This window comes from Pecten maximus, unplaced genomic scaffold (assembly GCF_902652985.1).
Source record: "Pecten maximus unplaced genomic scaffold, xPecMax1.1, whole genome shotgun sequence".
Classification (NCBI taxonomy): Eukaryota; Metazoa; Mollusca; class Bivalvia; order Pectinida; family Pectinidae; genus Pecten; species Pecten maximus.
Window position 1 is genome coordinate 181,623 of NW_022979151.1, and position 17,669 is coordinate 199,291.

The 17,669-nt window shown below is 35.2% G+C and overlaps 1 protein-coding gene across 1 annotated transcript; it reads right to left on the reverse strand.

Moving 5' to 3' along the window:
* Window positions 1–11,047: 11,047 nt before the first annotated feature.
* LOC117318250 lies at window positions 11,048–15,898 on the reverse strand (the record flags this gene model as incomplete). Its single annotated transcript, XM_033873257.1, is given in 6 exon segments — window positions 11,048–13,251; window positions 13,552–13,758; window positions 14,188–14,304; window positions 14,677–14,846; window positions 15,305–15,658; window positions 15,661–15,898. Coding segments are annotated over 6 exon segments (1,983 nt in total), but the record flags the coding sequence as incomplete, so codon positions are not given.
* Between the last annotated feature and the right edge of the window lie 1,771 nt (window positions 15,899–17,669).

Genomic DNA, 17,669 nt, shown 5'->3' on the forward strand with positions numbered 1-17,669 from the left:
AAAGTTAAAGTAGATTTCGCTAAAGCTCGATCTTTTGTAAACTTTGTAAATTAAGAAACTCGAGTTAGATAAATATGGTAATAAACTATCACTCGTTAGGGAACCTATATATATTTACGTGATGATAACATGGTAGAGAGCCCGTGAGGGAACTGAAAGTTGTTTTAATCCGAGTTCTCGGATTATTAATATGAGGTCTTGGATTACTGATTTGTTATCTCGGGTTAATAATCCGTTATTCCGGATTAACAATCAATCATCTCAGATTAATAATTACGGATTAGTAATTCGAGGTAATAGATTATTAACCTGAGGCCTTTTTTTCACAATCATCAAGTAGATTGTTCGTGATAATGCTCCTGTATTTTTATATTATATAAAGTATATTTTTATATTATATAAAGTAACTGATGAAAGATTTGTTATGTTGATTTGAATGTGGTGTTTACCATATTTCAAAAGCAATACCTACATTTTCTCGTCAAACTTCATTTGTTGCACATATATAGTTAAGTCGGAGATGTCTGTTATGACGTTGCCACACGTTCCATCTTTTACGGAGACTGTTGTGAGATGTGGTGCAAGAATGCGACCAATGACTATTTCCGCTTTACCGCCGAGCTTACTGAACTCCAGTCTCGTTCGTCTGGTTGTTACCATCATACATGATGTCTGACTACCGCTGTTAACAACATCATTAAATACACATTGTCACCTTTTTTTTTTCTTGAAACGAATACCCGGAAGTCATCATTCTTTGCATTATGTATATATCTTTTCCTCTTATCTTAATAGCAGAAAATCATGAAACCTATTCAAACAAGAGGCCCATGGGGCCTGCATCGCTCACCTGGTTGGATTAGGCCAAATGTCAAAATAATGTTCATATTCACTTGTTTTATTTGTTAATCTCTAACAATGCTATATATGGTTATAGTGTGGTAATTCGAACTGCTTTCAGATTAATGAAGTCCAGACTCTCTAAGGTCTGAAAGACCTCAAGAATTGCTTTTAGAACATGCATTCATCCCTTTATGACAAGTAGCGATTTCAAAGGAATTACCTCTATTTCCCCTATTGGGCCCCGCCCTTTTGGCCCCTCGGAGGTCAGAGTCACCATTTATGCAAAATCTGTTCCCCTTCCCCCAAGGATGTTTCTGACCAAATTGGGTTCAAATCCATTCAGTACTTATTGACTAGTGGCGATTTAAAGGAATTACCTCTATTTCCTCCATCGGGCCCCACCCCTTTGGCCCCGTGGGAGTCAGAATCGTCTTTAATGAAAATCTGTTCCCTTTCCCCCCAAGGACCTTTCTGACCAAATTTGGTTCAAATCCATTCATAACGTATTTATGACTAGTAGTGATTTAAAGGAATTAACCCCTATTTCCCCTATTGGGCCCCGCCCTTTTGGCCCCTCGGGGGTCAGAGTTCCCATTTATGCAAAATCTGTTCCCCTTCCCCCTAGGATGTTTCTGACCAAATTGGGTTCAAATCCATTCATAACTTTATGACAAGTAGCGATTTAAAGGAATTACCTCTATTTCCCCTATTGGGCCCCGCCCCTTTGGCCCCTCCGGGATCAGAGCTACCATTTATGCAAAATCTGTTCCCCTTCCCCCAAGGATGTTTCTGACCGAATTGGATTCAAATCCATTCATAAATTTATGACTAGTAGCGATTTAAAGGAATTACCCCTATTTCCCCTATTGGGCCCCGCCCCTTTGGCCCCTCGGGGGTCAGAGTCATCATTTACGCAAAATCTGTTCCCCTTCTGCCAAGGATGTTTCTGGCCAAATTTGGTCAAAATCCAATATGAACTTTTTGACTAGTAGCGATTTTGAAGCAAATGTTGACGGACGGACGGACGACGGACGACGGACGCTGCGCCATGACATAAGCTCACCGGACCTTCGGTCCAGGTGAGCTAAAAAGGAGTCGGTTACTTCACTAATAAATTCCTTACTTCAATATTATTTGAAGATTTCATTCATACATTTGTCTGCCCTGCAGGTAGGGCGTAAGAATTGTACCTGCTGCCCCCATTGGTCAAAATCCAATATGAACTTTTTGACTAGTAGCGATTTGAAGCAAATGTTGACGGACGGACGGACGACGGACGACGGACGCTGCGCCATGACATAAGCTCACCGGACCTTCGGTCCAGGTGAGCTAAAAAGGAGTCGGTTACTTCACTAATAAATTCCTTACTTCAATATTATTTGAAGATTTCATTCATACATTTGTCTGCCCTGCAGGTAGGGCGTAAGAATTGTACCTGCTGCCCCCATTGCATGATCGTAAGAGGCGACTAACTTAGGATCTTATCTTTTCTCTTCTTTTTTAAAGAAGTAGTGTAATATGGACGCACAATGAAATAAAATTGATTAATTATAATTAGAAATATCAGATACGGCATTCGGAACACCTCGGCCGATTCTCTACGGTCATCTAACCTCTGATGTATCACGGTATTTGATATGTATAAACGCCGTGCAATTGTGATGCGGTCGCCGTATCACTCATTATGGATGAGTCTCCGCTGTGCATATAGATCTCCAAAATGGCGTCATTCGAACAGTGTTTAAAGTATTCTCTCGATAATTGTCCTTTATTTAAAGAAAAGAAGATCACATTGAAGGAGAAACAGACTGAGACGTTGAGAGCATTGTACGAAGATCATGACTGTGTGTCGGTATTACCCACAGGCTACGGTAAAAGTGTAATATTTCAGCTCTTACCGTGGTTTTGTCAGCTGAAAATGGAGAAACGGAAACCAATGAGCGTGATAGTCGTGTCCCCGCTAAATTCCCTAATCCAGGACCAAGTCATTGCAATGAGGAAGAAGGGATTAAATGCTTGCAGTTTGAACTTCACTGGTATGTGTCAGTTATATCACAGGGACACGTTACAATAATATTGTATGTATAAAATATATGGGGGGGGGGGGGGGGGGGGGGGGGGGGGTCGTATAAAAAACATGTTTATTTGTATAGTTTTAAAGGTTTTTTTTATTTTTTGGCCCCCCTTCATTTCTTTTATAATCTGGTAAGATGCAATTAAAAGCCACAATTAAAGGCAGCCAAAAAAATTTAAAAAATGGTCTTTTTAAAACAAAAAAAAGTGACTTTCAAAATTGCTACCCACACATGTTTGAAATAACCCCTTTTCATTTAAAAAATGATATGTAAAACATGATACATTGATAATTTAAAAAATTTTATTCCGATAAATGGTCTGGCTTTTTTGGGTTTTGGCCCAAGATTTGACCCTTGAAATTTGGTCAATTAAATCCTATTTAAAAAAAACCCAAAATTTTTTAAAGGTCTTTGTCCCCCAAAGGGAAGTGAAAAATACTTTTCCCCGTAACAGGTTTTTTCCCTTTCTTTTTTTCATTGTTAAACCAATTGTTTTTCAGCTCACCAATTTTTTGGGTTTTTCAAATTTTCCCAAAACCCCAAAACCCAATAAAAAACCGCCAGTAGGCAGGGACAAAAACCTTTATTGTTTGACTAGGGTGAAATCACCCTGAAAACCCTCTTTTTCACTTTCAAGGTACTATGGCTCAACTTTTTTGAAGTGCTTGGATTGCGAAACGATGAGGAACGGATATGAATAGGTTGAAATTAAAATTTTCCCTTTGGGCAATGGGGAGGAGACTTTTGAAAATGTTTTATTTTTCATCCAGAGGCCACAAATTAAAGCCCAAATTTTTCCCGACTTTTTAGGTTAAAACTTTTACCAAAAATCATTTGTGCTTAATCAAGATAAAGTAATTTATGGTTTCAAAATGGTAGGGGATAAATACACTTTTGGGCTTTTAAAATCGGATTGGGGCAATTTTTGAAAAAATAAAAGGGGTAAAATTTATTTTTAGAGTATAATCAGTCCTTTTGAAAAAAAAAATTTTCCCAATAACCAGTTTTTGGGGCCTTTCAAAAAAATATTTTTTGGAAAATTTTTAAATTTTGATTTTTTTATAATTAAAATTGTTTAATTTCATTTTTGTGGGATTAAATTTAAAAAATTTGCAGGGGTTTTTTGATATATCCAAAAAGAATATCAATTAACCCCAGGCCTTTTTTTGGAAAATTTCTCGACAAAGCAGGAAAAGAGGCGACAAACAATTAAAAATTAAATTTTGTTCATATTGTTAATGTCAACTCCCAATTAATTTTTTTTTTTTGTTATTTAAAGGGGAAAAGAATTCCCCCTGCATTCCGAAGTTTGGGGATTTAATGTGCTTCTAGAAAAGGCTTTGCTTTTAAATTCTGAACAACTGCTCCCCCCCCAAAATCAATTGAAAAAGTCTAGCTAAAGAGCTAAATTGGGAAAAATCCACTTGTTAATTGAGAATGGGGATCGCCCAAACATTTTTATGACTTTAGAAAACAGTTTGCCAAACATTCAAAAATTTTGCCCAAATTTGATGATTTTGATAGAACCTGTGGCAACAAAATTTCCCTGGAAAAAGGATTTCATTTTCCAGTGCCATAAGGGTTTTGGGGGAAATTTCTGGAAGCATTGTTTTTTTTTATCAGTTTTTTTTATAAACTTAAGGGTCCGGGCCTTACGAGGTGGGGACATCCCAAAAAATAAAATTTTTGCTCAATCCCCCAAAGATTTTTGCAGAGCCCAGGGAAAAAATCATTATTCAGGAACCCCAAAAGAAACCCCAAAAAGTAAATTTGTTTTGGAACTGTTGCATTTGGGAAGGGGGCCAATGCCCCAAGGTTTAAAGTATCTTTTAATTGCAGGCCCCCAAAAACCCTGGAGAAATACTAAAAGGGAAATCGGTCGGGTGGACGTTTTGGGAAAACCACAGTGGCAATTTTTTTTTACAAAAAAAAGATATTGCAAAAAACAGAATGGGTTATAAACAGAAGAAATGAAAGTTTTGGAAGGGGAAAATGTTTTTAGAATTTTTCTTGTAAATTATTTTTTGGATTTAAAGTGTTTTTTTTTTTCGGCCCAAAAGGGAACATTTTTTGTCCTTTTTGTACAAAAAAATAAACTGTCATTCCTGCTGTATATTTTTTTAAATTTTCCCGCCCAAGTGGATTTAACCTTTTCGGGCACTAGTGACTACACTCATTTTTGTGGTTCGGTTGTTAAAAGGGAGATTTTTAAAAAACAATTTTTCCCACGGGTTTAAATTTTTAAACCCCAGGGATGTGACACTCCCCCACTAGCCCTTTTTTAATTTTTTTTTTTTAATGACCCCTTTTTTGGCAAGTTTTATTTCCTTTTGGAAACCATTCAATAACCTCTCACAATAAAATCATTTTCTTTGTTTGTTCGGATGGATTTTAAACCCCATAGAAAACCAAATTTTGTTTTTTTAACAAGAAGCCTACATCCTTTAAAACCTAAAACCCCTAAAAACCATTACCGGGAAACCTATGCCCATTAAAAAAGGAAACCTACACCCTTTAAATCGGGCCTACATCTTTACCCGGAAAGGCCGACCCCAAAACCCCACAAACCAAAACCGCAAAAACCCTACCCCCATTCCCCAAAAGGACTAAAAACTAATCCCTAAACCTAAAAACAATTACCCAGAATCTACCAAAAAAAAACCCCACCCCCATAAGCCCATATGCAGGACCCCTCCCACCTTTACCGGGTTGAATTTCCCAAACCAAATACCTAAAAGCCTAAACCATTAACCCAAAAACCTACCACCATTACCAAAAGCCTAAAAACACCTTTCCCCAAAAGGGCTACCACCACTACCCAAAACTACCCCCAAAAACCGAAAACCCCTTTAGCCCCACCCACGCAGAACTTAAAAACCATTCCCAACACCCAATGCCCGTTAAAAGGGAAGCCTACACCCAAATTTCCACCTAAAACCCCCCCCCAACATAACCGAAACCCCCCTTGGGCCCAATCACCAGGAACCTACTACCTTTACTTGGGGAGGACCAAAGGCCCAACTTTTTGGTGGGAAATACAGTACAAAAAGACAATCCAAATTTTGTCCTTTTGGGAAAACAGATGCAAAAAGGGGTTTTAGTCACAACTTTTTTCCAAAGGGGGGACAAATTTTAAACCCCCATTTTCTTTTCAGATTGTTGGGACCAGTGGATTTGCTGAAACAACTTTGATAGTCTATGAAATTACAGAAAACCTAACAACATGGAAAACATGACACATCCCTTTCACTTTGGGCACACCTTTGATTCGGCCCCCAAATTTTTTTTGAAAAAAAATCCCCTTTAAACCCAGAACCAACCCCCATTACCCAGAAGCCTACCACCATTCCCAAAGCCTCCCACCACTACCCAGAACATAACCCCAAAAACCTAAAACCCATTAGACCACCCTGCGTAACTTAAAACCCCATTACCCTAACCCCTATGCCCGTTCCCAAGAACCCTTACAAAAATTCCTTAAACCCCTAAAACCATTACCCGGAAAACCTACACCCAAATCGGGACCCCTACATCATTACCGGGAAGCCTACCAACATAACCGGAACCCTTGACCATCCCCGCGGGAAACCCTTTAACTACCTTAAAATTAGGAAAACCAATGACCATACTTGGGGGGAAATACGAAACAATAGAGAAAAATCACAAAATTTTGTCCTTTTGGGGGAAAAACCCGAGAAAGAGGGTTTTAAAGCATCAACTTTTCCCAAAAGGAGGGGCCCTAATGTAAAAATAGTTATATCAGCTTTTTTTGTGGACCAGTGGATTTGTGCACAAGGGTGATAGCTATCAATTCCCGTAACCTAAAAACATGGAACACTGACCCATGCCTGCACCCCCTTTTTTTTGGAATTCGGCCCAAAAATTTTTGAACAATGCCCTTTCCCCAGAAGCCTAAAAACAAACCCCAAAGCCTACCACCATTACCCAAAATTTTGAATCCCGACAAAAAAAGGCCCCCTTTCCCCAAAATTTTGAACCCCCAAAAAAGAAGTGCCCTTTCCCCAGAACCTACAAATGTCCTTGGTTTCCCCAAACCCAAAAAAAAATCTCCCGTACATATTAAAGGTGAGAAAATAGAGTTGTCTTTCCATTATTTTGTAAATAATTGATTTTTAATTAAATAAAGACAAAAAATTAATTTTTATTCAAGAGTGATTTTTAAACATTTTCAAAAAAAACGATTCAAACCCTGTGGAAATTAAAAAAAATTTTAAAGGGTTTTCAATGATTTTTCCCTTAAATCCTTCCCCAGGAGCCAATGTACATTACCAGGGCCCATGCCATAACTCTGGGGGCCCATGACCTTTTCCCCCGGATCCTATAACCTCCTTATCAAGGAACCAAGGACAAATATCAAGAGCTAAGTGTTGTGACTTGACTCGCTGATACAGTTAGCATTAATTTCTAAATTCATCAATGAAAGTGCATTTTCACAGGGATTTTATGGAGAAGATTAAATTATTAGGAATACGTTAAACTTGCTCGCAACAAGCTTTTTCCCTTTGACCCCAAAAAGTTTGTTTTGGTTAATTTTTTTCTTTTTAACAATCCCGGGATAAGTTTTGAAAAATAATTTCAAAAAGAAGGGGATTTTCATCAAGGATTGTGTACAACAGTTAAAATCACATTTTAAATTAAAGGAATTAATTTAATAATTTTAATGTTAAGAATTTTAAAAACCAAAAACCTGTAGTGAACTCCATCAAAAAAAGCTGTTTTTTTTTTTTTTTTTTTTTTGGTTTTTTAAAAACCCCTCTTTAAACCCAAAGTCATTTTTCCCGGAAAAGGTGAAAATTGTTGGAGCCACTTAACATTATCTTGGAGCAGGTGACTTTTTACCCAGGAAACCCCTAAAAAAACCTAGGGAAGACTATTAGAGGGAAGTAAAGCCCTTTTTGGTAAACCCTAATTAGCATTAAAAAAAAAAAAGAAAAAGATTGATATTTTTAATCCCAAAAACAAATAAGAAAGAGGGAAAAATTTTAAAAAGTTTTTAAAAGAAAATACCCGCCAATTTTTTTAAAACATACGACATATTGCAAAAAAAAATTTGGGTTTTCCATATTCATCCCTACACTATTACCCGGAAATGATTTACCATTACCCAAACCCGGGCAAAAAAACCAGGGAGCAATACATCCCCAAAACAGGAGGTAAACCATTTAAATTTCCCCCACAAGGGATCCCATTTAGGGGGGCCCCCGGGGCAGGGGGGAGGGGAAAGGGGGCCACTAAACATTTTTTTAAAGCCAAACCCGAGCAGAAAGTTCAAAAAAAGGTTCTTTTCCAAAATTCAAAATATCTTAAAATTTTTTAAAATTTCCAACTGTTTAAAAAACCATGGTCGATTTTTCTTTGACCTAAAATTTTATTTAAATTAAACCTTCATTGGGGCCAAACCAAAGCTTTTAATTTTTTTTTAAGTACGTCAGTGATAGATCCCAAAAGCCAAAACCCCGTGGCCTCTGCTAACGGAAACATTTTTCATTTCAAAAAAAACCCCAGGGGGATTGTGTTCAATTTTTTTGGGATTTGGGCTGAAATTGGGGTGTTTTGGGGGTTTTAGGTTTTCCCCAAAATCTGAATTTTTTTAAAAAGTCTTTTTTTTGTTGATATACAGTATTTCTTAGCTTGTTTTTTTGGGGTTTAGTTTACTTTCATTTACATATAAAGCCCTTTAGACAGACTGGGATCCAAAACCCCCTTCTACTTCAGAAACAATATACTATTAAAATTTCCCGGAAATTTTAAATTTTTTATGTGAACCTTGGGAGACGGAATTTTTTGGGTTTCAAAAACACATTTTATGAAAATCACCCGGGGGTTGCAATTTAATTTACCTTTACTGTTGTCCCAAAAAAATTTTTTGAATCCACTTTTTAGTTTTTTTATCAATTTTTTTATAAAATTGTTGCATTTTTTGGAATGTCAAACATTGTTTTCATGTACAAAAGATCTGACCCACAACCCCAAAAGACCCTACCAAAAAATAGGGTTTCCCAAAAGGGGGCCCCAAGTGGCGCATCTGGTAACCCCTGGACATTTAATGATTTTACCAAAGTACAGGTGTGCAAATTTTTGTTTTTCGAGGGCTAATTCCCACCACAGTAAAACCTCTTTGAGTCATTCTTAAATCAACTTTTTATTCAATGAAACAAAAACATTTTTTTTTTCGCCCCCTTAAACCCCCTGCCTTTTTAATTCCCCAATCCCGTAACCCGGGCCCCCATTTTATTACAAACAAAAAGAGTTTTTTCGCCCCTTTCCCACACTTCATTTTCCCCTTTGGAAAATCCCTTTTGTGTTTAACCCCCCTAAACCCAAATTGGGTTTTGGGGATCCCTTTAATTAAATGAATTTTTGTTTGTGGTCAAGATACTTCAATTAATGATGTAAATAATTTATAAAGAAGTGACTGACTTGCATTTGGTAATCTTATACTTTCAATATATAGTTTGAATGCTGGCCATGATATGTAAACATACGATTTGCGTCTGGAAATCCAGTAATGAAGTATGTTCAATCACTCAATAACAAAGATAATACCTATACTGATGTCATTCTCATTTTTTGTGTATGAAAATTAATTACATTTTATTCATATGAAAATGAATTTCAATGTCATAGTCTTTTGTCGGTCAATATAAGTCTGACAGTCATTTCATGAAATGTGTTGACTGTTGTATTGCTTATTCCATGGGTTGGGAATCATTTGGGATTTTCATAATTGATTATGTGTTGCATTTATTGTCTTGGCTGAAGTTGTCTTGTTCTGAATATATATATATGATAGTGTGTATACAGTGTATATATATACGTACTGAAAGAACATCTTAGATACTATTATATAATTATTGATTGGTTATTAGTCCCCTACCGATGAAACCGGGGGGTGACTATATGTTTTGCCTGCGTCCGTCTGTCCGTCCTTCCGGTTAAAGTTTTGGTTAAAGTTTTATAATGGCACACCATTCACTTAATAATGGTATTAGGATGCTGATTCCTTGCATAGAGGTTCTTAGGGTGTGTGGCATTAATTTTGTACAGTTGAAAATGAAAATTATTTTCATTTTTTGATTTTTTTTTTCATAATATGGACTTAACTGTTTTCTCTGTATTGAATGCTTCACTGATGTGAGATTCTTTTGGAATAAAATCAGTGTACTACTATGCAGTGCTATGCAGAATTATGTTTATATTTTAATCCAAGGCGGTTATATATATATTACACATTTCAATTTAAATTCACTTTAGATTCTTTTACTCTGTACAGTAGATATACCAAACTAATATATATACCGGAATATATTTTATGGGCAGCTAGGAAACATTTTTATTCACCCCAATAGAGTTGAATTTACACATTGTTTGGAATGAACTTATTTTCATAAAATGATAATGTTTCAGTTGTGGCTAATTAAACTTTTTTACTCAAATTTGGCTAAAGTTTTAACTTGGGGGCACCGGTAGTGGACATGTATTGGTCTAGCAATACTCACAGAATGCTTGTTTTATTTAGCTTGGTATTTTTATATATAATTACCCATGTATGACTCATTATTATGTAAAATCATTCTGTCATATTTATGCATGTTTTGACATCTTGCAATTACATGTCCTTTGAAAAGGGCAAGAATACAGAATCACTGGCAATCTGAAAATGGTGTTTGCTTTTTTTTTTTTTTTTTTTTAAATAATCGATTATTAAAATTTATAATTGATCATTAACCTTTATAATTGATTTACAACAATTTTGAAACAATTTATATTAACTTATATTAATCACGCTTGTTGGCCCGGATGGAAGCAAGAATCAAACCCCGGCCGTCTATAGCTAGTTGAAAGGCAATTCACGTGCATGTGTTACCAATGTGCCACCTGAACACCCCATCGATCATTGGAATTGGTTCAGCAGGATTAAGTTATTGATTATAATCAATAATCATACCAACACTAATGATTGGTGATATATATGGCTAACAACAATACAAAGAATATGTGGGCAGGAGACTCTTGTCTACTATCTGATACAGACGACTCAATTGCACCAATGCAACATCGTTACACAAAAGTTATTATAACTTAATAAGGAAAAAATCAGACTATAGTTAAAATCTTTGTCACTTATTTATTGTTAATGAGTCCACATTTGATAATGATTTCCTAGCTATAGATCAACAGTATTCAGGCAGTAACATAATGCAAACAGTTGATATTTTGAACAATTAATTAATTTGAATTAATTGAATGATAATAAAATCCCTGTGAATATTTAGCATTCAACATTAGTAAGTTGTCAAGCTATATGGAGCTATACACATACATTTTTTGTATGTGTGTATATATTATATATATAGCAGATATTTAACAAGGATCTACTTAATATATATATATACATGTATATGAATTAAAATATTTCAATTAAAAAAAATTATTATCAGAAAAGTTAAGTACATGTATTGAAATAGATGCATTGAACAAGCTAAAGCGATGACTCTCATATTATGAATTCAAATATTGCAATTAAAACAATTTATTATCAGAAAAGTTAAGTACATGAATTGAAATAGATGCATTGAACAAGCGAAAGCGATGACTCAGATTCTCACTTGCTGGTACCTGTATATACATCTTACTTGGCATCAGATTGCACGAGATATATCAAGGAACTTTAAACTAGCAGGGATTCGACTGCGTCTGATACAAAAAGTAATTTCTGTTGAAATTGGGGCATACGATGAAGTCAATTGTATATATATTAATTGAACGAGTAATGAGGAGTATATATATATATTAATCAACATTTTCAAATATATATGCACACAGAAGCACAAATACATAAGACTAGTCATCTATATATACACATGTAAATGTGTTTTGATATATCAAGAATGTAACCTGTATGGGTGGCGAGTGTGTTGCACGTCAACTGGTTTTTAACTATTTCTTATAGTATTCTCGCATACTTTTGTACCCACCTAGGTTATGTGCATTCTGTGGATATGTGCATTATTTGCAGAATACTATCTGGGTGTTGGGTATTTCCCACCTACAGTCCTACACCATAGATATCCACTATAAACTGGCATATAAAAACATGTAAAAGTAAATTTAAAATATATACATGTAATAGGTAGTAATACACTTGGTAACAATCATGTAGACATCTCAAAATTGTTGTGAAGGTAAGTAATAAATGAAACAATAGTTGCACTAGTACTGTTACACTGATCATGATGTATATTGGAAGATATGCGGTTATAGTGAGTAAGCAATATGGTTGTAAGGGTGGCGGGTAGACCCACCTACACCTACCTTAATTTACTCATAAGTCACAGTCTTCCCTTGAACTCACACCTTCTATTCAAAAACTGACTAAAGAAACCCCTAAACATTCTCTTCACATACAGATGTATCAAACTTCATTGTCAGAGTTGTCATCAGCAGGAACAGAAATTCCTTTTCTCAGTCTTTCAACTTTCTTTTCAACAATTTCCACAAAATGACCTCGGTCAATATCAAACGGTGACTTCTTAATATTTCTGAAGTTTTCAAGTTTTCTTCCATTCTGTGGAGTCCAAACCTTTAAAGGGATCAGTGTGTTCAGAACACATTTCACATCATCATTAAAAGAACGCTTTCTGTGATGGGTTTTCTTAACCGGAATGTTCAACATTTCCTGGAAATTACCAACAATATCGTCAATAACTGGGGCTGCTTTAGTTATCGCCACAATAGAATTCTCCGTTTTGTTTGAACCTAACCCTCTAATTAATTCCTTTAATACTTTTACTTCATTTTCTTTCTTAAGATCTGCTGCTTTGTTGTCTCCTTTTTGTCCAGTAGGATTAACAAATGATCCACACCGGACTTTCACAGCCATTTTCTCTGTCAGCATTACTTCAGTCTTGAGAATGTAATCTATACATTCTTCTAAATATTTTGACAAAACCGAGTGACTGAAGAAAATAGGGATACAAAACTTAAGAGTGATGTTCGTACGAAAAGTATCGCCCTCCTTAATGGAATCCTTAAAAGTTAAGAGGACAAAATACCACTGCAAAAGTTGAGTTATGTAATCGTTCAATTCATCAGAAGCTGCAACTGTAGAACGGGAAATTGTCACAGGAAGGTTCACTGTTGTTAGTGGAACATCTATAGTCACTCCATTTTCAACCTGCGCAGGCGTAACATTAAACAGGAACATGCTGTTATTGATGTTTAAATGAAATTTCAGCATCCTTCCATCTATGGAACTGTTAACTGTATGCTTGATTCCAAGAACATCCACTGTTAGCAAAACATCAGGCTCCTAAAATTTATAAAAAAGTTAATCATTCAATCATTTTAACAAGGCACTCATGCCCCTTTAACCACCTGAAAAAAGACCTAACATTTCAATGAATATAGATCATTGTGACCATTCATGTCTAATGACCTTGAAATTACATGAACATCTGAGTGAGAGAATTGAAAGGCCTCTCTACCGTCTTTAAAATTTCCTTATAATAATATTAGACCTCAATAGCACTTTGGCTCTAAAGCAATACATTTTTAAAAAATGTATTTAAAATGAATGTAATGCGTACCACCATGTGACAAAACAATGTACCTTTTCTGGAAACAATATCAATAATCCATTGACTACCTCTTCAAGGATTTCAGAAAGGACTTTTTCTTTGTCAGCCTTATGCCTCATTTTCATGTTTTTTGTCAGCAATGGATGCTTAGGTTCATCTGATAAATTTTCCATTTGGAAGAAATGTAATATGTACGATAAGAAGTAACCACAGCCAACGGTCATGAAGTCTTCATGGGCCTGAAATCAGAAACAAATCCATATCAATTACAACATACTCCAAACAAGATATTATGCACACAAAAAAATGGCTCATGTAACACGATATGTAAATTAGCATGTCTATAAATTGTAAAAATGTTTTGTAATCTACGTATATACTGCACTATGTTTTCTAAAGGATGTTATCTATGCATTTATGCTGTATACATATACTATTCAAGATGACAATTATTGATCAAGAGCAGCATTTTGTCATTTTTTTAGAAGACTAACAATATTGAAAGAAAACTGAGTGAACATCACAACAATGTATCTATGATTCCAATATGAAAAGAGGCTAATATGGTCTGAATTATTCACTGGGCTTGTTTACACTAAATCGAATTGCTTTGATAATCCAAACTGAAAGATTTGTATATGATTCCTAGTATATTAACTAGTTCTTACTTCAAAACGTGACTTCACATTCCCGTTTACATTTGATCGCTGAATAAGTATCTTCAGGTTGTAAAGAGTGCCTTTCTCTCTTCCACTGGACTTGTTGAAAAATCTTTTGTACAGTTTCTGATAAAAAAAAAGATTAATGTAGTTTATGAACAAATACTGAACGCCTTTACAACATTTCTATAGCTAATGTTCTTGAAGTGTTATTTCCAAAATATGAGGTCAAAATTATATATACATAAAAAAAGACAGAAAAAACACATGTAGCTTTTATTTCTGCACTAGATGTTTACACAAAGCAATGGCTACATTTATGGCTTGAGGACACTTATGACAGGACTTGTGAAAGCTATTTGTACAATTTTGAATTGAATCCCTACTGTCTGACAGCATCTCATGCCAACTGTAAATGAAACCCATCCCTTTGTGTTGACTCTTGATACCTATATAGCTAGTACAACATAAACCATGACTCATTGATTTAATAATTACCTCCAAAAAATCCATCACTGTATGAAACAATTCCACAATCATAGGATCTAAATGCTCTAGTCTGTCTGTTGCTGTCAAAGACCCATCCTGTAGTCCTTTGGCTCCCTGTAACCGCACTCTAGTGAGTTGATCTCCTCCAATGGGCACCTTCAGTCTATCTAGCTCTGCAGCTGAAAATTAAAAATACACACAGGATTACACATAGGGTTTAACGGATTATGTCAAACCAATCGAGGCCTTTTCAATGTTCTTATTAAATATCCAAGGCCCATCTTATCTGTCATCTTGAGAAGGAACAAGAGAAAAAAAAACAACTTATAACTATTCACGTGATCAAAATAAACCTGACATGGTAATTATTTACATTTGTAGGGGAGACATAGACAAAGTTGAATTCAAATGATCAGTGGCCAGGGTTTAACTTATCATAATGAAACCTTATTATTCATGGATTTTCAAGGCCCAGAATGAAATTCAAGGCTTTTCAAGGACCAAGGTGAAATTCAACGCTTTATTGAGGTATACAAACAAACAAGGGTCTTGGATTACAAAATTTGACCCTGACCAAAAACTGACCAGGTCAATTGTATTTTGGTTCCTGAAGACTGTAACTGTAACGTAGACTTACCTCTGCCTGCCTTAATGTACCAGGAAGTCAAATCCTTTTCATAGGACTTCAAAATGTGAATACAATCTGAGTAAGATGTCTCATTCTTCAGTAGGACAGGTAAAACAAAAACCTCTGACTTCTTTGACATTGATTCCTCAAAGTTGTGTGGAATATGTTTTAGAAGAACATTTTCCATCCACTTGAAACCATCAACATACTCGGACAGCAGCCTTCCAAGGATGATTTTCAGTGATTCCTTGTACTTTTGAGATTCACATGCTGATGGAACAAACTGTCTGTATGTTGTAGTGTTTATATTTCCGATTGGTTTGGAGTCATCCAGACTGCTCACACTTACCCTGTCCAATATGAGAAGTGGTAGTCTTTATTCTTGTTATCCATTCGGATATCGTTTGTCGTAACATACAAGTCCAGATTGTCCCCATTTAGTTTTCCGTTTTCACCATCTGATATCCTTGAAACAATTTTCTCTGTTGTATAGCTGCCAAAGTCTCCGATTAGGTTCCTCTTGGTTTCATGAGACAAAGTGACATGTACTTTATTTAGACATGCAAGTAGCTGTAATAAAAAACAAAGGAAAAATCTAAGTATTTGTCAAATTCTACAGAAACAGGTATCAAAATAAAAATGAAAAAGCTGATGTGCTGTATATGGCTGATGTATGCTATTTGTACATAATACTTAACATAATTAACTCTATAACACAAATACACATAATCATCTTTGTTAATTAAAATATTTCAATATTGTGAATAACAGGACCTAATAATTACTAATTGAAATATTATAATAGAAATGTTTTTGAAACATCTTTCTTCTTTTTAAGAATTCATTCATTTATCACAGCAATTGTTGATCTTTAAGTCTTTTAATTTTAAAGTAAAGGTTAGCATTAACCATTCTTGGCATATATCACAGAGCATTATACATTTGAGAGGCATTATATGTGCACACAGAACACATATACACATGTATACAAAATAAAAATGAAGAACAAAAACATCAACAAGGAACAAGTCTCCATCCAACAAATGTTTCCTCCATTATATAAAGGAGGCCAAAACTTTGATCAAATTGTCAATAATTATGATGACAACTGCTTGTTACATTTTATTTATTTCCGATATATCTTTTTTTTAAACTGTCTGTACACATACAAATTAGGAAAATTGTGTATAACGTATACACTGATTTTTTTTTCAAAGTTATAAATATTAATAATTTATTTCAGGTAAATTCATTGTAGTACAGATTTTCTGGGGAAACTGCTTAGCATGTTTTCTGTTGTACTTGATTTCATACTATTTTCTTACCAATTATTCTGTAATATCATTTGAATCTGTCTTATCACGCAAAACCGCTTTTTTAACAACCACACCTGGAAATCAACAAATTTATTGGAACATGAACAAGAAAATAAAACTGCAACAGAAAAAAAGTAAAGAAAAAACTGCATACACATGTACAAAATGTTGATAATTAGTAATTAATATCTTTTAAATGCTTACAGAAAGTGGCCTTATGGCCAAGATATCGCCTCCAAATATTACTATTACATTTAACTGATGTAAATATTTAAAAACCTTACAAGTTACATGTACATGTGTATTTAAAATTGAACAAACAATACATACCACATGTATTCAAAGAAATAAATCATTACTGATAATACTATTTATTTATACACAACAGAAAAGTCATCTGGCAATTTCGCAAGAGACACTTGAAACAATTGCCTCAGCTATGCAAAACCACCAATAAGGTTCATCAGGTGACCGTAAATTTCAAATATAGTGGCACTGTTGGCCATGGTGGCCATCTTGGATTTCTGAACAACCAAATAAATAACAACACTTGGTGTGGACCATCTCAGGATCATTTCTGGTAAGTTAGAGCTGAATCCCACCGGTGGAATTTGAGAAAAAGTTTGAAATAGGTGTTGTTCAGGAAAACCATGATTGCGCAATCATGTTACAAAATGGCCGCCATTGCTGCCATGTCAAAGTTTTTACGAGGCCAAAAAAATAACAACACTTTGTTGGCCCTGCTTCCTTAACATCTTCACCAATTTCCAGCTCAATGGCACCAGTGGAACTGGAGAAGAAGTATAAAATGTGTTTTTCAAGATGGCTGTCATGGCAGCCATCTTGGATTTCTGGCCGACCCGATAAATAGCTACACTTGGTAAGGACCATCTCAGGATCATTTCTGGTAAGTTAGAGCTGAATTCCACCAGTGGAATTTGAGAAGAAGTTTGAAATAGGTGTTGTTCAGGAAAACCATGATTGCGCAATCATGTTACAAAATGGCCGCCATATTGCTGCCATGTCAAAGTTTTTACGAGGCCAAAAAAATAACACTA